The sequence below is a fragment of the Nelusetta ayraudi genome, unplaced genomic scaffold (assembly GCF_046127955.1).
Source record: "Nelusetta ayraudi isolate G7.1 ecotype Tasmania unplaced genomic scaffold, CSIRO-AGI_Nayr_v1 ptg000015l, whole genome shotgun sequence".
Lineage (NCBI taxonomy): Eukaryota > Metazoa > Chordata > Actinopteri > Tetraodontiformes > Monacanthidae > Nelusetta > Nelusetta ayraudi.
In genome coordinates this window covers 2,125,001-2,144,106 of record NW_027466065.1, presented here as the reverse complement: position 1 = coordinate 2,144,106, position 19,106 = coordinate 2,125,001, and the positions used below count along the sequence as shown (strand labels likewise).

Below are 19,106 nucleotides of genomic sequence, written 5' to 3'. Positions count from 1 at the left end.
GATGTGTCTGCATTTGCGGGGCGTAGATAGGGAACTTTGAAATGAAACGAAGTGACACGCCGAATTGAATGGTTGCTTAAAGAAAAACGGGAGGATGAGGAGGGAGGTGTGTGGTTAGCTGGTTGCCCCCCCCACCCCCAGCTGGAAAATGTGACTCACATTTCAAGGCGTGGACGCCGTCCCGTCACCTTCAGCGGCCCATTAGGAGGAGCTTTTCCCAAACAAAGTTCTTCCATCTGCCGCATTAACTAGGAGAGAAAAATACTTAACAACTTACTATTACTAATACTTACTTGTATTTATGCCAACATCGAGTGAGGTGTGAGGGATTCTTTTTTTTTTTTTTCATTCATTCTAGTGTCACCCCCGTTTTCCTCAGTATTGGTTCACTGTGGCAGAACTTCCGCAGCTCGAGAGCAAACCGAGAGAAAGCCGAGTGCGTCAAATAGCGGGGAACGGAGCCCGGCGGCGGCACGGTCTGCCTCCGTTCTACGCTGCCCGGTTTTCTCCCCCGTTCGACTTCCAGCCGCCAAGACGGCCACAGTCGACTTTCTTTTCAACTGGGCGACTGTTTGAAGAGTATCGTGCACGTGTTTGTGACCCGAGTCTCCGCGCTCAACGCGAGAAGCGGAACATGACAGAAGGGGATTCCCACCAACACCTTCCTCCTCTTCTTCCTCCCGCTTCTGCTCTACCCTCACACACATTGAACACGTGCAGAAATAGTTTAATTAGAGAGTCGCCCTGACCTCTGACCTCAGGGTTAATGCCACACCAGGGGTTCGGTCAAAGAAATGAAGGCGGGGGGAAGCGCAAGGGCACAAATAGAGGGGAGGTGAACTGGAGATGTCCTTGTGTCTAAAAAGGCAGTCAATGTAGTAAGACACATTCCTTTTTATTTCACTAATTTTCAAAATTACGGAAAAATATTTTTCTTAAACAAATATAAATACACATTAAACATGTCTAAAAAGGGAAACGCCAACGTACCTCATTCTGCTCACAGTGGACGCACAAATAAATAGAAGTAACCCGCAACTCTCCATCCTGACCATCTGAGGCCGGGGATTGGACGCGTTAACACCAAAGTAAGTGCAACAGCGACCTCCAATGGTGTACAGTAGTTTTAGCCTCTAAATTCTGATGCCACTTTTTATTATATTTTTCATTATAGATATAAAACACTTCTACTCACATGAGACTGACACATTTTCTTGGCCTTTGCAAGCCACTTACAAGCTTACGGGTAGTTCAGAGTGCAGTTGCCCGCCGTCTGAATGGACAGAAACGGCCGTCAACACATTAGTGCCACCCTGGCATCCTTACACTGGTTACCTGTTCATTTAAGGATCCAATTCAAGGTGTTATTATTTGTTTTTAAATGTCTAAAATGGTCTGGTACCAGCCTATTTATTAGAGCTTGTGCAGCCTCACGCTACTACAAGGGCACTTGAGTCATCCAAGCAGTTGCTCTTGGCAGCACCACGAACCAGGCTGTCCAGCCGTGGAGACAGAGCCCTCTCGGTTGCTGCCCCTGAAGTGTGGAACAGCCTACCCCTCCCGGTTAGAGCTGCACAGTCCATTGATCAGCTTAAGTCTCTCTTAAAAACTCACCTCTTCTCCCTGGCCTTTAGTCCCTGCTAAGCAAGTGATCCTTTCTATTTTTATCTTTTAATAGAGCACTTTGTACGTCGGCAGTCGTGTTAAAAGTACTCTGTAAATAAACTTTGACTTGACTTTATATCAAATTCATATTTTAACACTCATTTTTGGCCACTTTTGTCACAAAAATCTAACGTTTACATTTCATAGCAAATATTGTGTCCGCTACATGTTGGAATTCAGAGCAGTCAGTCACCTCTAATTGAGTTAAACCTTTTATTTAAAGAAATGTCTGAACGTTACAGAACAAAGGCGGCTCAGAGAAGAGAGTGAATGCTACAAGCAGTTAATAGTGGGCAGGTAAAAAATACAATCCCTTTCAACCGTCACTCAAATTCTCAACGTTCTTCAAGGAGGGAAATGTGTGCATCACAAAGCACACAGCTGGCACCGTGCAGCTCTTGCTTTAAGGACATTGCACTGACTTCCTGACCCCACCACCAGAACAGACCTCTCACCGCAGCGGGACCAGCTGATCCCATCGTGGCTAATGTTTACACCAAAAAAGGGAGAATCGAGTTCAAGAAGACACACTCACACGGAGCTCCTTAATAATATTCTGGAGTGAAACGTGACACTGGCTGTGCTAGCAGTGGAGTTAATATCTGAAACGTGTTAAAAACCCAGCACAAAAGCACCAAACTCAAAGTGAAGTTTGACATTTTATGCTTTGAAAAGGTTTCACGACAGACCATTGATACACATACTGTACATATAAGATACTGTTGCTGCTACTGTTGGATGGATTTTTGACTCATTTTGTAAGTTGTTTTTTTTTTTTTCTAACCTTTAGCCAGGCTAATCTATTTTAGTAAATTTCCTTTACTAATTAAAGAATCACCAGTAAGGATTAGTCACAGAAATCCTGCAGATTGTGTATGATACATTAGTATTTACAGTATCTACAGGACGACATTCATTAGGCTTTTAATTTGAAATAAACAAACCACCTTTTTTTTTTTTTCCTTTTCTTTTTAAAGCAACCTGCTTGTGCGTTCTATTCTCTTTAGTCAAGTCAGCTTTTTGGTGTGTTTATGGAGCAAAGCAGACATGCTGAGAAAGGGATCCTGCCCTAAACGTAAAATCAAAGACAAGCATATTATGAAAAAAAAAAATAATAGAACCTTAAAAAAAAAAAAAGAAAAAAATAATCCATATGCAATAATGCATTTCCATCTATGGACTTGAATGTTTGCAGGAGTGATGGGAGGAGCTTTCAGCCACTGCAGGTTAGCAGTCAACAAACCCCACTGTGTGCTCACGCGCCTTGTTGCATCAGCTTTTACCTGCCAGCAACACACTGGAGACAGAAAAACAACAGTCTGAATGAACCGACTTCATGATAAACCCTAAAGCAAAACTCCAACCCAAGTCAGGTTCGATAAAACACAGATAAATGTGAAACACACACACACACACACACACACGCGCACACAAACCATAAAAAAAAAGGATGCGTAGCATAAAGAACAACTCGGCTGCACTTCAGATCCAAACCACCTCGAGGCCGTTTCGGTTCCAAAGCGGCGGGGAGTGCTTTTCCGCTGCTTCTGGGACGACCGTGCCGCTGCATGTGGGGTAAAACGCTGAGTCCAAAGCGTTCCCGTTCAAAGACAAGGGAAGGACGAGGGAAAGAGGCGCCCAGAGAGAGGTGAAAAGGAGGGAACGGGAGAAGGATTTCGGCTCCCTGCTGTAAACACTGCTGCTGAACACCTCCGGCTCCGGGCTCTCCTCGGCCTGGAGCAGGGCTGGCTGGGTTCCCTCTAGGTGTCCTCCTCGTCCTCCTCCTCCTCCTGCCGGCTACCCACCACCCTCCTCCTCAGAGGCTCCTCGGGGAAACTCTGTCCCTTGGCTTCGGGTCGGCCCTCAGGGGAGCCTCTCCTCCTCCTCCTCCACGCCTCATCCTCTTCGTCGTCGTCGTCGTCTTCCTCGCCATCGGCTTCGTCCTCTTGCTCCTGAAGCAGCCTCGCCTGCTGCATCGCCTGCTTCTCTGCAGGAGAGAATCAGGGAGCCGGTTACAGATCAACGACCAAACGCCAGCGTCTCCACAATAATTCATTTGCTTGACCACTTTCTTGAATTCCTGGCTGCAGGCATTAGCCCTCTGTTTACAGCCTCCGGCTAAAAACTCATGCTCTTGGCGCACTAGATTGTTGTTAGAAAGCATCAGTAAAAAAAGAAAAAATATCTGTCTTCATGGAAACTCACTCTGGTGGTAATCCTGAGGAGAGAACCGTCGAGAAGGGAAGACAAAATCCGCGATGAAGACCAGCAGCTGCAGCAGCAACAGCGGGAAAAAAAACCAAACAGAAACATTTTATTACAGAAATGTGAGAATAGGAGCTTCACTTCCATTACAACAACAACACCACCAAGGCAAGCTGCACGTCTAACACACCAGTCCCAGCGCCAGACCGGAGAACAGCGTGACCAGGCCGAAGATGACATACGAGCCCCAAACAGGAATGCCGAGCTGGTCCGTCATGTAGTTGTGGCAACGCTGGAAAAACACGAGGGGAGCAATTAAAGGTGGCAAAATAAAGAGACAAACAGAATGTGTGCAAAGACTCATTTTGTGGTGATCTTTCAACCAGATTGTGGCTCTTATCCACTATTTAATTTGCAGGGAGTTCACACGGAGAGGACATGCCGACTCACCCGGATGAACATGGAGAGTTTGAACAACGCCGACATTGAATTCATTCTGTGGAACAACGAAGGAAACGGCGGTGAGCAATTAATGCGCGTTTCGAACGAAGAGGAAATGTCGCAACCACAAACACCCTCAAGGAAGTGTGCTTAGATCTGACCTACAGCCTAAAATGTAGACTTCCGTGACACTCACTGAAGCAGAACCAGGAAGAGAGACACTCACAGAAACGACGAAGGGCCAAACCAGGAGGACACCGGCTCGATGGACTTCCATCTCTGATCCTGGACGAAGGCCAGGAAGTCGTCCTTGGTGCGAGCTCCCTGGTACTTCCTGAAGACGCCGTCCTTACAGCTGCAAGGATTACAGACGGCCCGTCACTCACACAGTTCAGTGTGATGAGAAACACTGTCAGACAGCTGCCGCGATCACGAATCGCGTGAGGGCTACAGTCGACGTTGAGTGACAGCTTAAGGAACGAAATAGGCAGAAGCAGAGACACGAGCACATCAGGCAGCGGCTAAATATACCTCGCAAGAAGTGCACACTTTTCAAATGAAAACTCGTTTGATATGTTTTGCTATTCTTGTCATGCTGACAAAAATGGGTCGTGAATATGAAAAAATAAATTGATCTGTGACCACCACTGATCTTGCATACAGTAATTTATGCCGTTTAATTTGAAATTATTTAGTATTTAGACTGTTATGTTTGTGCAAAGGACTTCAATATTAATGGCTCCACATCAGGCAGAGAACAGAGGTACTAAAAACCACAAAAAAAAAGAACTTACTGGTAGATTGTAGGAAGTGAAGTGATGATGAATCTCCCGCTCAGGCCTTGCGGGAGGAAGAGAGAACTTTTAAACGTGCAGGAAACCATTAGGAAAAAAAACAATGGTTAAACATTTCTCAACGAACAGCGTTATTATGCATGATACATCATTACGTTACAGGGGAATTAAAAAAAAATCAAATGTATATATGCCATCTCTGTAATACTGAAGAGTGAATTTGGGCTGCATCACAAGCTGCAGAGTGGAACTCGGTTGACAGTGTTTGGTACTAAAACTCATTCAAGCAGACACTTCTGAAAGGGGTTAAATTGTTCTTACGTGGCCTTCTGCCAAAAATAGTAGCTAGTGCAAAATCGCAGCAGCATTTTTTATTTTATTATTATTATTTTTTTCTCCCTCGGTCAGTCCTCTTTAGTAATTCAGTCTGGCGATTTAAGTGCTTGAAAGCTGCCACCGGCTTCTTTAAGTGTTTGCAAGCCTTACCGGGCTGCTCAGTCACGTCCACCTTGGCGATGTTGACCCCCATGTCCTCCCCCCAGTCCGCAAACTCCTTCCACACCGACTGGAGCTGCTGGCATGCGGGGCACCACGGGGCATAGCTGGCGCAGTAAATAGAGAGACGCGCGTTAAAGTTTCAGTCAAAACTAACTCACATTTGCAGTTAAAAATAGAAATTAAAAAAAAAATCACAAACGATCTTTGACTAAGAGGTGTTTCCAGCTTAGCTGCCCGTGCAGTGAGTTAGCTCGCAGCCTAGCCAACCGGGCTCATTAGCATGTTTACGATAAGCCAAAACATGACAGATGTCAGCGGTTAACTACTTTTAAAGCCATTTTGAGCCATGTTTCGCAACAAATGTTTTATTTAACGGACACGGCGGTGCGCCTTGTCTTAACCAGCCGCTTCACACCCTTGCCCCTAATTCCGCGAGCTTTAAATAGCTCCTAACCGACTAGACTTCTCTGGCTAGACGGCGTTAGCCATTAGCACGATACGCTTCCACAAGACACTGACAATTCAATCATCCACTCTCCGGCCAGGATGTCTTCCCAGTTGGCGTCGGTCACTTCCTTCAGGCTGTCCGGCTTCGCCGAGGTGGGCGGCGGCCTCAGACATAGCGCGATGACCGCGAAGCATATCCAGGAGCGGTGCGCCGCTCGCAGTGTCAAAGAAAACATCCCCGTGTCCTGAGTGCTGCTCGCTGTCAGGCTCGCCATGTTGGTCAAGCGCTCACTTCCGGTTTGCGCCTGAACCTCCGAGTCAGCTACTTAACTGTATGTGTTCGAAAAATTAAAGAGGGGAGGCTAGAGAGAGAGAGAGAGAGAGAGAGAGAGAGAGAGAGAGAGAGAGAGAGAGAGAGAGAGAGAGAGAGAGGCTGTGAAAGTCAAAGGAGGTGCAGTGAGAGGAAAGACACAATTCTGACAGTACAGGATTAAAGCCGTAAGTAAAATACTCACGTAACTATTATTCAAAAGTGAATATTACGAATATACACAATTACTAAGTCACAAGTCTTGGACTACCGCTTTGAATTTGCTCTAGCGAGCAGCAGCGTTGTTGGCATAGAGGTCTATAATTCTAAAGAGTCTATCAAATTATAAAATATTTTCAGGCGCTACCAACAAAAAAGTGTCAACAGCAAATTTAGCCTTCAACAGCAGATGGTGCTGTTGTCCCTTCTAAAAACTTACAACTCGGTAGTAAAGCGGTAAGAGCGCCGTCTATTCAGGTAAAATCTGTTTGCCTACAATATTTTTAAATGCCTGCCCATATATATATATATGTATATATAAAAAAATTCTCTCTGATATTTTTTAGCTAGTTTTAGGTAGTCATCCCTGGCTGCTACTGACTATACTTTGATAGCATGTGTGTACGTAATACATCTAGAGCTCAGCGACAAGCAAATTATTAATTCTTGTATAGGGGATGTTTTTCATCCAGGTGGAACCTGGCCTGAGCCCCCTAAGAAGGCTTGTCAGAGTGCCAGTCAGGAGTTAGTGGATGTTAGCTTGACTGAGTGTGCAATATGGGAGCAGCTCTCGGTCGCTGGGAACCTGCAGGCAGCTGGCAGTGGCAGCCAGTTATCAGTCCACCTCACTCTCTAAAAATACACTCCAGATGACATCCTTTTGTGCCCCTGCCGACACCCCCTTTCTCCAGCCATCAGCTCGGCTCTGCTCCACTTACAGAGCAAAGTGACTCTCCTCCAGGCCGGGTGCTCTGCTCTTCCTCTCCAACCTTATGCGGCAGTGAGGGCAGCACACCCGGCGGTCTCGAAGCCTCTGCTGTGTTCTTCTCCAGAATGCTTCCATCGTGACTGTTTATGACCATTCACTGGTCCAGTCACTTCATCTATTTTTTTTTTTTTTTTTTGTGCAACACTGTAGTGGGTCCATTTAGCTTCCAAATTTCCAAAATCTGCCTTCAATTGCCATGGTTTGCGCTCATTTTTGTTAAATGTGCAATGAAAGTAGACAGAGGTGTCATCAGTTGATGTTGATTTTTATAAATTATTTTTTAAATTGGTGCTCCGTCAAGGTGGAGGCAAATAGAAATGTTTTGCCTTTTTTAAAATGTTTTTATTCCTTGGACATGAAAAGGGATACTTTGATTAGAAAATCTCAAAGGCGGGGCTTCGAGACACAAGCGCTGCATTTCCCAACGGACTGCAAGCATCAGCGACTTGCAACGGCTGTGCTGTTGCAGGCAATTACAGCTTAATGCCAGATGTTCCAGCGCCTGGAGCCATTGGTGGGGTCCGGATTACCTACGAAATTAGCCACCGTGACCACCAATATATCTTACTCATCCCAACATTCCCGAACTTCCTGTGGTCCAGACGCTAGAGCTCCTCGACCAGCTGCTCACAAACAAGGCTTCAGACTGCACTCACAGGTATTATTGAGTCCGCTGTGAGGCAATTGAGTGAAAACATATTCATATCAAACACCCAGCTGTTGATAAATCAAAGTCTGTTAAGACTCTCTGCAACACATTTTTGTCAAAATGATAATTTTATAATTTGTCAAAGACCAAAGCTTGAAACAGTTGTGGAGCTTTTGATCGTCCACTCTCACAAAATAGAAAAGCGGAGCCATGTGAGAGTTGTCAGCGTCACTTGTGGAAGGGGCGTGGCTAAATGTGGGTCACTGTGCTGGGGAGCACTATGGATTCTTCTGAGCTCAGCATCCGAGTCCGGCACACTGACTCATCGTTTTTAGATTGAATGGACGCGTCATGACCTCCACTGCTGCGATGAAGAACCTTGAACCCCGAGGGAAGTTTGAACAAAAGCCAGCGGAGGTCGCGGGTTTCGCAGTTCTTCCTCCTTTTTCACAGTTTTTATCTGAAAATATCATTCACGGCTTTGCTGTAATATTAATATACATGTATTCAGCTCTGGGGGTAAACAAGATGAGAGCTGTCCGTGCAGGACTGAACTCTAAAAAATGAACGCAGTAAAAATGTGTCATTTTTATTTCCCCACTTGTAGTTCATTTAGAGTCTCCATGTAATATTAATGTAAAACCTCTTCTAGGTCAGCAAGACCATTTTGTGGTGGGAGGCCCAGCAAAGCTTTCGAATCTAACAGGAAGTTTAATCTGAAGGCTGTAAACAGAGGGCAAAAAATATGCTGTTTTATGGAGATGTAAACGTACGTATTTAACGCAGCAGTAGTTTGTCACGTGCGGTTTAACGTGTCAATCAGTCTGCCGCGAGGAAAGCCTCTTCAGGAGCCTCTGTAAATGCGTCAGGCGTCGGCGGGGGGGGGGGAAGCGGCTCCGCTGGTCCCTCTAATTGGATCCACACGTGCTCGAGTGGAACAAAAGTCTTTATTCTACTCATCCCACGCAGTCCATCCTTTTGTTCAGCATATTTCAACCTTTCCCCAATGTCCTCACGCAGTTCACATGCAGTCATTAAAAAAAAGAGAGAGAGAACAAATAATGGGCCTGGCGGTGATGACTGGTGTTTTGTTGAATGTGGTGTTTCACGTTTTTATTTTGTTAAGGTGTAATGTGTAAGGTTTAATGTGTTTGCCCGTTCAGTCGTCCCCTTTGCATTTTAATCAGCATTTTATCCCGCAAACTGTCAGAGGCTAAAGCTAAAGCTAAAGCGAAGGCAGTAAGGGGATGAATGTTCTTATTTCTGGGGAGTTCACATCCAGAGTACTGCTAGAAAGTCGCTGGTGAAGTAAACCCCCACCCCCACCACCAAGTTGAGCCCTTTCCAAAACACATTGACACTTTCTGTTTTTCCCCGTTGCCTGTTTTTCAAACACGGCTTGCAACAAGCGCCGGCGCTCCGCACCAAAATAGCGCCAGTCCTGCGCACATTTGCCTATAAACGGAAAGAAACCCTTACGTAAGGTGGATCTTCTTTCTGGTTGGGGGAGAAAAAAAAAAAGAAGACCCGATGCCCATATAAGCGCTGCCATCCGTGACTCACTGGCAGATGATGCCCCGTGCAGGAGGCTCGGCTGGTGTCTGAGGAGAAGGAAGGATGACTGGGAGCGGTGGGAGGACTCCTCACGCAGGCCAGTGTAAGCAAATGGCTCGTAGCGTTGAGAGGTGGGAGGAGAACAATGGGCAGCCATTCACACACAGACACACGCTCACCGCGCGGCGCCTCTTTTTTTGACGTGCGCCTTGACGCAACCGGCTTCCTGCCTTGGGGAAAAATCCCGACCGAGATGAAACAGGCCACTTGGAAGGCTGAAGCCGCTCGCAGACGTGACGTGAAAAGGTGTTCGTAGGCGGGAGTGCTGGAATGATGCGCCTCTGCCAACGGGTCAAACACGCATCACGGCCCGGCAGCCACATTGAGAGGCTCATTGATCTGCCGTCCATCGTCATCGTCGCACTGATGCCTTCCAGTGGTTTTTCCTGTCGGTTGCAGGGAGAGCGAGTCCATGCGAGGAAGAAAAGTCCACTTTTCAAGACTGAAATGAAATGTACGGTCCGTACTTTGGTGGACTCTTTCTCTCCTTTCATCCTTGTTGAATAAAAAGACCTGCCTTGTGAAAAAAAAAGAGGAAAAAAAGGAGTTTTGACGAACTCCTCAACTGAAATTTTATCATAAACTTGCCTCTGTAGAAGATCTCTGGCTGTGTTTACATGCGCAAATTTCTCCAGTCCGATCTAAACCTTGGTCGACCGTGAATTCCAAATCCATTCATCAAATGGACACTAAATAAAATGATCCAGTCGTGATGTGTTTGTTTCAACGCGTTTGATTTGGTCGATGGTTCGGTGAATTCTGGCTTCCTGCAGCTTTTCATGAACTTGTTTGTACAGCTCGGTGTTTCGAGCCTTTCGACCGTCAAGACGTTCAACAATCCTGAGATCTTTTAAAGCTTCCAACAAGAAAGTCGTGTCAGCAACGGACCAGTTTTGCTTTCCTCCCGCCATGTTTTCTGCTTGCCGAAAAACGGCCGGCTGTCGCAAAGGCGGAAAACGTCACGCTGGCGGAGCACACATGCTCAAGTGGAGATAATATTACCCCAACTAGGAAGACAGGATCCGAATGGGTGTGTACATGGACGCCATTCGGAATAATGATCGGCATCAACCACCTCTCTCTTTCGGAATAAAATTTCTTTCCGAATTCTGAATTCTTATTGGCCTTTATTCTGATTATTTGTGTCCATGTAAACAAAGATACTGTTTTCCGTTGCTTGTTCTGTATGCCCAAAGCCCCAAAGTTAAGATTTTAATATTCGTCTATACGTGCCACTGAGCTTTATTCATTAATAACGAGCTCATTTCAGGGCATAAATAATTCATAAAGCCTCAAAATAGGAAAAGCTGCCAGTTCAGTTTTAGTATGAAACTCTCCCTACTTTTTTGTTGTTGTGGCATTGTTCCTGTGTTTTCTTATTCATTTCCTATCACTGAGGGCTGCTCGAGCCTATCCCAGCTCTGTTAGGGTGAAGGCGGGGCGACACCTGGACAGGTTGCCAACCAACAACCATCCAAATGTGAACGGAAGAGCAGGAGCTCAACTTCAATATGAGACCAAACAAACAGGAGGGAGCGGACTGACATTCACAGTGAGCTGGACGGTGAGTGCGTGGGCTGTGTTTTCAGTGTCGGGGCGTGCGAGGTGGGCCGGCGGTTCAGGGGGGCGCCCGCGCTGCGACGGCCTCTGAAAGCTTTCAGCGCTGATTGTCGGAGAGGTTGCCCAACAAACTCGGCTGCCTTTGGCCCATTTAAGTTGCTATTTCTGTACGCAGGAAAACAACGTGTTGTTATTAAAAGGTGCGCTGAGGAAGGCGCACATCTCAGCTCGGCTCCTGACGATACGCACCGCGTTGCCACAGCTGCGGAAAATCGGATGTTTACTGGGCCGTAAGTCCTGTTTAGTGCAGACAGTATGTGTGTCAGGGGAAGTTGTATGGTTCTGTTAGTTGAGAGTGCATCAAAGTCATGTGACTGAAGGTCCACGGCTCTCATGGCCTCCGGTCTTTCCTTTGTCATGTTATGTCCGGTTTCATGTAATTGTCCTGTATTCGTATCTCACTGTAATTGTTTTTAGGATTTTTGTTTTATGTAAACCGTCTTTGAGCTTCTCAAAAAGTGCTATATACATAAAATGTAGTATCATAGTTTTTTTTCAAAATCAAAAGCTGCAATCTGTAACTATGATCAAGTCTTATTGGTTGCTACAGTCATTTAGCATTAGCTGCTCAGTTCTTTGCACATGCCATTCATGTCCTGTGCACAATGTCCTGTTGTATGTCAGTATAAAAGTATCGAAAATATATTTTCTTCTAATTGAAAATCTAAATTCTAAAATATTTCAAGGAAAACCTCATGGCCCTTCAGTGGCAATACCAGGACTTGACTTTTACCTTTAAAATGTCCTTATGTGTCGTAGCTGATGCTCTCTGACACAGCCTCCCACCACACACACACACACCACCACCACCTTAAATTGCTCCCTGAGGAGAAGCTGCTGCTGAGATGAGGCGGGGGGGCGTCCATGATCAAACCATTGGATCGATGGTCGCCACAACAACCTGTCTAACACACACACACACACACACACACACACACGCGCGCGCGCGCACACACACACTATCGTGCTTGTGGGGGGTCAGCTGTCAGTGGTGAGGAAGGATTTAGCCCAGAGGGAGACCTGAGCAATGAGGTGATGGGTTCTGGAGGGGCAAGACAAAGACCCGAGTCTGAAGTGAGCTTCTATTGAATAAATGAGCATTGGGGAAGGTTGGGAGAGCTGCACTTGTGGCAGCTGTGACCGTAGGTCGCCTTTGTCTAATGTTTTCTTAATACACACACAATTAGACATCATACTGTAAAGGAAAGAATGGGCTGGATGTCAAGTTGATGCCTCTCGCTAGTTGTTTGATTCTTGATCTGGATGTTCTCCAGGTCCTGAGTCACCAAATTAAGTTCTGCTGTCGCACATTGGACCGCAGAATGAAGCACCTTGGACCTCGACCCCTGAACCTTGATTCCACAGTTGGAGGAAATATTGTCATTGGATGTGGAATGGAACGAGCGGACTAATCAGCGTGCGTCATCAAGAAAGAGACAGAAGCACTCTGTGGACACGCAAGGAAGACCTTTACACGTTCCTCCACTCACACCTGATGGAGCTGCTTGATGGGTTCAGTGGGAGTGGAGCTTTCAAGGTGGACGTACCTCCCACGGTTCGCGTCCGCCGACCATCCACCAGCCATGAAGACCGGCAGGTTATTTCTGCCTCCCTCTTCGTCCTTGCCTGCATTCTGCTGCTCCACTTTCCACCGCACCTGCTCGGCTTTCTTCTTCTTCTGCTCTAAACTGAGGGGGTGTAAACAAAGGAGGAGTCCCTCGGCCGCTAACAAAGCCTGCAGTAACACGAGCCGACTCCATTAGGGGGACTCCCTGCTGGATTCTGTGGCGTGGGGGCAGGGAGGAGCATGGAGGCCTCCTGTCGAGCGTGTTGTTCAGATGAAATCGTGCAGGCCTGAATCGGCCAGAACGACATCATCTCCACCCAGGAATGTGATGATTCTTAATCCTACAGACCCGACCAGACTTGAACATCACATCACAGAGTGCATTCTGGGAGGGGGGAGGTGGACTGTGCTGGATCTAGTCAATAAAAGGAGCTTCACGCTAACCTGGATCGTTTGTCCAGCTACACAAGACGCATTGATTTTTAGCAACAAGCCTTCCTTTCTTTTTGCATACATCTTACTGGCCTTGGCGCAGAACCTTGACTGACAGCACGGTTAAAGACCCCTCCACACGATCAATAGTCTGTGTCGGCTGCACGATCCTCAGCCTTCTGTGGGTTAGGAGAACACCGCGCCAGTCCCTGCGCAACAGTAGCGACGGGTTTAGTATCAAATCCCCCAACCCGCTCCGTTTAAAAGAGAAAAAAAGAAAAGAAAAGAAAAAATCATTAGGCTATTAATTGCAGCCGAGTTCCCTGCAGGGCTCGGACGATTAGCGGAGAGGAAGCGGAGAGCGACGCTGCACGTGGAAGCCCTTCACCGCTCACATGTCTCTTCAGGCAGCCCACACACTCACACTCACACACACACACACACACACACACAGAAAAACACACTCACTCGCACACATGCAGGAAAAATGACTGTTGCATTTCTTCTCTCCATCAGCGATGCGCCGCTCCGCTGTTTCGATTGCTCGTTCTGTTCACACTGACCCTGAACGCCCCACTCCCACCTTTTCCTCTCCCCCTCCCCCTCCGGAGCAATAAGCACCTAGCCAGTCAGCCGGCCAAGCCAAGCCAGCAAGTAAGCTGGGCAGCCGCGTACAATGAAGCGCTTGAATGTATTTCTGTTTGCAGCGGCAGCCGCTCCGGCCTTTGGTGTTTTTGTGTCGGCGGCTCCGAGAGGCAACGGTCCAGTCCCAGAGCCGCAAGGAGACACATCATTATGAAATTCCTCTGTGTGCAAAAGTCACTGCTGGAGACGTGAACTTCCTGAACTCGGCGTGCACATAAAGACGAGAAAACCGTGTACCTATAAACAAAATGTGCTAAAGTCATTACGAAAGAAAACGCAAAGTCCAACGTCCACCTTGCCGAGCTCCGGCCCAGCGCACTTCAGCCACACACACAGAAAAACAGAGCCGGTTGAGTCACGTAGAGGTAATAACCATATGCACACGGCTTCCCTTCAAGTTTGCCCCCTGAAGGCTTCATTTGCAAACATTGCATTAGGAAATGCATATTACCTCGGCCGGGTCACAGCGAAGGGCACAGATGGATGTGGATCCATAAACATGAGCTTGTGACACGAGGCAGGAGATGCTGCAGAGTGACTTTGGGCTTTTGTCACCAAAAAGTTCCTTTTCCCTGCTGCTGGTGACGATGCGGGCACGGTTACATAAGGAAAGGTTACGGCAAATTGTGTTTTAGATGCTGCATCTTCATATCTTTGTCTCCTGAAGGTCATGCAAGAAGCAGACAATAAACTCTTGCACCTGTGGCTCTCGCTTTCAAAAAAACAAAAACAAAAGACATTGTCTCTGTGCGCCCTTCGTTTCAGCTTCCCTCCTACAAAAAACATCCACGAATCCTAACACGAGAAAAATACAAGGGGGAAAAGGGGCCGTCAAACTCTCGGTTTGTCCTCTTTTCACCTCTAAAACAGATCGTTAATTTACTGAGTTGGAGTTGAAAATGTGAGCGTCCAACTACAAACAGTCACAACAAAACATTAATTAATGAAACGGCGAGCTCTTCAAATTCTGCTTCATCTCAGTCTTTGAAAACGCCTAAACCCAGCCACCCCCCCGCTAGCCCAAAGCTTCTTTAGAACTCAAGTTTTTGAGTTGTCAGAGCACATATTTTTCAATTGTGATCACAGCTGTGAATCCAGAGCTCAGGAAAACAAACCGGCAGGCACTTCGGCCGACTTCTCGACACGATCGACACTCACGGATCACTATCGAGCCTGAGCTACAGCTCCCCGTGTTGTTGTTGTTGTTGTTGTTGTTGTTGTTCCTCTTCTCTTAGGCAGCTCGATCGCCTCTGGAGGAAGTCAGCACAAAGAAGAGTTAATCGACTCCCTGCGACGCGCAAAGAAGATTAGAGCGCATCGATGGCCGAGGCCACGACACGGCTCACACGACACGGGATCCGAGCAGGACGCCGGCCTCGCCTCTGTGCGACCCTGTGTGTGTGCGTGATGTTGATTTCACATTTCAGCCACCTGATTTGAAAGCTAAAAAAAATAAATAAATAAATAAAAAAAAGCGTGGGAGGATTCAAGATTCTCTCTCAGTTCTGGTGTGGGTGTCCTGGCAGCAGGAGAGCCGCCGGCGCCAACGCAGCACAATAAATAGGAAAAAAAAAAAGGGGGGGGGGGGGGAGCTGTGATAAATTTAGGAGCCTTGGCTGTGTTTGAAGGCAGTGGCACAGGAAGAAGAGGCAGCGATCGGAAGCGAGAGGCGAGGAGATTACACAGAAGAACAATGTCATCGCGCCCAAGGCGTCAGCAAACACGTGGCCCAAAAATAGCTCAGGGTCTCTCGTTACAAACATTTGGTCGGGATCGGCGCCGCGGTTGGTTGAATCCGGGGATAAACTTGCCATTTGTTGCATGTTTTCGCAAAATCTTAAAGGATCACGCCGCGAAACATCGCGGGTCTCCGAGGAGTAGATCACAGGGAATTTAATGAAGCGGGTGTTTACTCCACGCCAGGGTCGTCCTCTGATCACATGGACAAACCCCGGTCATGTTTACCGCCGCGAACCAGCTTTTCCTTTCATTTTCATTCCGCAAAAAACAAACTTTGAGTGATGCCGCAATCTCATTTATTCCGACGACTCACAGATTATTCCCGCTCTGGTGTGTTTATCGGCGAGAGCCGGGGCGACGTTCCGAGGCGACGTTCCGAGGCATTGGGTGCATAATGGGAGCCCGACCCGTCCTCTTTATGAGACAGAAATGCCTGTATTCATGTTTTCCCCTCCCCGTCCCCACCGTCTCCAACTCGGCTTTACAAAATATGCAAATGCAATCACCCTGAGTGGCCGCACGTTTCGCCCTCTGTGGCTTCTGGAAAAAAAAACAAAAACAGCAACCTGTCAAATGGGATTACTGCCTTTAATTTCCCCATCAACAGCCTTGTAAGGAGCGAGCGCGGGGGCTCGCGTTGCCATGGAAGTCTCAGACTTGCCTAAAGTATTTGGTCGTATAAAACAGAGATGGCTCCAGATAGTGACGAGAAGGAGAAGCAGAAGGGGCGGGAAAGAGAAGTCTTCCATCGCAGCCGGCGGTGATTTAATGTGGCACCATTTGCTAATGAGGACAACACATCCAAGTCATCCTGGAAAATAAACTTAAAGATATTTAGACCCTTTTTTTTTTTTTTTTTTTTGCAGATAAGAGTTGTGCATTACGAAGATACTCGACAGGTGATGTTCTGAAATAATGCACATGATGATGGATATCAATTATACATGAACACAGGAAGCCTCTCTAGTACATCCAGTGCATTTTGCTGACATGGCAGGATTGTATACCTGTATAAGCAGACTTGTCAGGTTTCATTTTTAATGCTCTAATGATCCACTTATTCTAATCTCATTAAAGTTGAAATAACAAACAACACAACCCTTTCTTTCGCGTTGACTACAATAAATGTGTTGCTTATTTATTAGCATATCTGCATACATACGTTGCTGACCTTTATCCGCGCCCTATACTTGGAGCCTCAGACTCTCACATTGTTTCTCTTGTAATCCCTTAATCAATTGGGTTTGGATCAGGCACTTAATGTCTAAACACTTAATCCGTTGCTGCCGTATCTCCGCAGCTCATTCAGCTCCTCTCTCCGCGGACACACGACGCGTCCAATGGCTCGCCAGGAATCCACCGCCCGGTCCAATGGCGGCCGTGGGTGCGGCGACGCCGCGCGGCTGTTGGCTGGACCCGCCTCCTCTCCTTCGATCCCTCCCTCCCCCTCCCCTCCCCTCCCGCTCCCCGCCCCGGTCGGCACTCGGATGCTCCTCTGCCTGGCTCAAGGTTGCACTGCGCTCTGCAGCGACCGGAGCTCCGCGTTTGTCCTCCAAGCCGCCAAACAAACAGCCGCCGAGTCCGTGTCGGAGTTGAACCTCCTCCCCGCCCGGCAGCCATGGATGAGATGGAAGAGGAGCTGAAATGCCCCGTGTGCGGCTCCTTCTACCGGGAGCCCATCATCCTGCCCTGCTCGCACAACATTTGCCTGGCGTGCGCCCGGAACATCCTGGTGCAGACCCCGGACGCCGAGTCCCCGCAGAGCAGCCGAGCCTCGGGCTCCGGCGTGTCCGACTATGACTACCTGGACCTGGACAAGATGAGCCTGTACAGCGAGGCGGACAGCGGCTACGGCTCGTACGGCGGCTTCGTCAGCGCGCCCACCACCCCGTGCCAGAAGTCGCCCAACGGGGTGCGGGTCTTCCCGCCGGCCGTGCCGCCGCCGCCCCCCCACCTCCAGCACCAGCAGCAGCAGCAGCAGCAGCAGCAGCAGCACCCCCACCACCTGCTGCCTCATCCCGGCTCCCTGCCGCCGATCCCGCGCAACTCGTGCATCACGTGCCCGCAGTGCCACCGCAGCCTCATCCTGGACGAGCGGGGGCTGCGCGGTTTCGCCAAGAACCGCGTGCTGGAGGGGGTGGTGGACCGCTACCAGCAGAGCAAGGCGGCCGCCCTGAAGTGCCAGTTGTGCGAGCGGAGCCCCAAGGAGGCCACGGCCATGTGCGAGCAGTGCGACGTCTTCTACTGCGACCCGTGCCGCCTGCGGTGTCACCCGCCGCGCGGGCCCCTGGCCAAGCATCGCCTGGTGCCGCCGGCGCAGGGGCGCGCGAGTCGCCGCGCCAGCCCGCGCAAGATCTCCACGTGCACGGAGCACGAGCTGGAGAACCTGAGCATGTACTGCGTGCAGTGCAAGACGCCCGTGTGCTACCAGTGTCTGGAGGAGGGCAAGCACGGCACGCACGAGGTCAAGGCGCTGGGGGCGATGTGGAAGCTTCACAAGGTACGTGGGGGATGTGCGCGTGAGCCGAGCAACAAGTCTGCATTGGGCGTCACTTGTGCAGCAAACTGCTGCTTCATGTCCGTCACGTTTTATCACTGTGTTTTTTTTTTGATTTTTTTTTAAATTGTCAGACGTCCATCCATTTTCAGTTGCATTGCAGGGGTTTGTTGAAGCCTATCCCAGCTGTCATATGGTGAAGGCAGCGTCACAGGAAGGCAAACAACCTCTCGTTCTCTCGGACACACCTACGGTCAATCGAACCTGCAGCCTTCTTGCTGTGAGGCCGACAGTGCTAACCACCGGCACCGCCGTGTCGCCTGTCAGATGTCCAGTAAACTGGTTTAGTTCCGTCAACATTGTTGTTGTAGCACATTTTCATTTTTTTTTTTTTTTTTTTCTATTTTAGTGTGCATCAGTTCTGTGTGCTACGTGCGTTGGAGCCCGCACGTCCCCCCGAAGTTGCGCAGGGCTGTCAGCAACTGGAGGTGCTTCTGCTTGATATTCCGTTCACAGCCGGACAGCAGGAGTCAGGAGGCCTCGCGGCTCCATCAACAGGAAGCCGAGGCTGCATCTGCATTCAGGCAGCAGCCAGTTTTTTTAAAACAACAACAACAACAACAGCGACGACCACAGCAACCTTGAGTTTTAACTCGTTTCAAAGCTGCTGTGCAACAGATTGCATCAGTCTTTCAGAATATGCTCTACTGCCATGGTAAGAGCGTCTGAGGCATCCCTCAGTAGAAACATTGTGGTTTCCACAGTTTCAGGATTATTGCAACTCTTTTTTTTTATTGAAACGTTCGGTTAGGCACAGCCTCTCCCATTTTTACACATACTGTTTCGCTTGCAGTCAACATACGGAATGTTAACCTGTACGTTTGCAGTGAACTGACGACTTGTCCAGGCAGCAGTGGGTGTAAAGGAGGTGGATTTTAAGCTAAAAACGACCAAATGAATAAACAGTAAGGCAATGGCAGCGTCACTTCCGGCC

General features: G+C 48.3%; 2 protein-coding genes and 1 long non-coding RNA gene across 4 annotated transcripts in view; 2 read left to right on the top strand and 1 right to left on the bottom strand.

Moving 5' to 3' along the window:
* The first annotated feature begins 410 nt into the window (after nucleotides 1–410).
* Nucleotides 411–3,096, top strand: LOC142886331 (uncharacterized). Its single transcript, XR_012926415.1, has 2 exons — nucleotides 411–878; nucleotides 1,007–3,096. It is a non-coding gene; the product is annotated as an uncharacterized LOC142886331 (long non-coding RNA).
* Nucleotides 1,865–6,416, bottom strand: tmx1 (thioredoxin-related transmembrane protein 1). Its single transcript, XM_076023382.1, has 8 exons — nucleotides 6,123–6,416; nucleotides 5,592–5,707; nucleotides 5,106–5,151; nucleotides 4,538–4,666; nucleotides 4,321–4,366; nucleotides 4,061–4,162; nucleotides 3,871–3,937; nucleotides 1,865–3,652 (listed from the first exon to the last, which is right to left on the bottom strand). Exons 1-8 carry the CDS (start codon nucleotides 6,323–6,325, stop codon nucleotides 3,426–3,428), a joined length of 936 nt encoding a protein of 311 aa, XP_075879497.1. The 5' UTR covers nucleotides 6,326–6,416; the 3' UTR covers nucleotides 1,865–3,425.
* A 10,684-nt stretch (nucleotides 6,417–17,100) lies between these two features.
* trim9 (tripartite motif containing 9) overlaps nucleotides 17,101–19,106 on the top strand; it is a 28,386-nt gene continuing 26,380 nt past the window's right edge. For both annotated transcript variants that reach the window (XM_076023381.1, XM_076023380.1), the window contains exon 1: nucleotides 17,101–18,115. In XM_076023381.1, the coding sequence (XP_075879496.1) occupies nucleotides 17,234–18,115 (882 nt within the window). In that variant the 5' untranslated portion in view covers nucleotides 17,101–17,233. The remainder of the gene's footprint in view (nucleotides 18,116–19,106) is intronic.

Bases quoted from the DNA above. Each gene is read 5' to 3' on its own strand.
- tmx1 (XM_076023382.1), bottom strand. From the start codon at position 6,325: ATGGCGAGCCTGACAGCGAGCAGCACTCAGGACACGGGGATGTTTTCT. The intron at 5,152-5,591 runs GTAAGGCTTGCA...TCCTCCCGCAAG, and splicing joins GGACGTGACTGAGCAGCCCG to GCCTGAGCGGGAGATTCATC. The intron at 3,938-4,060 runs GTGTGTTAGACG...TTGCTGCTGCAG, and splicing joins CCGGTCTGGCGCTGGGACTG to CTGCTGGTCTTCATCGCGGA.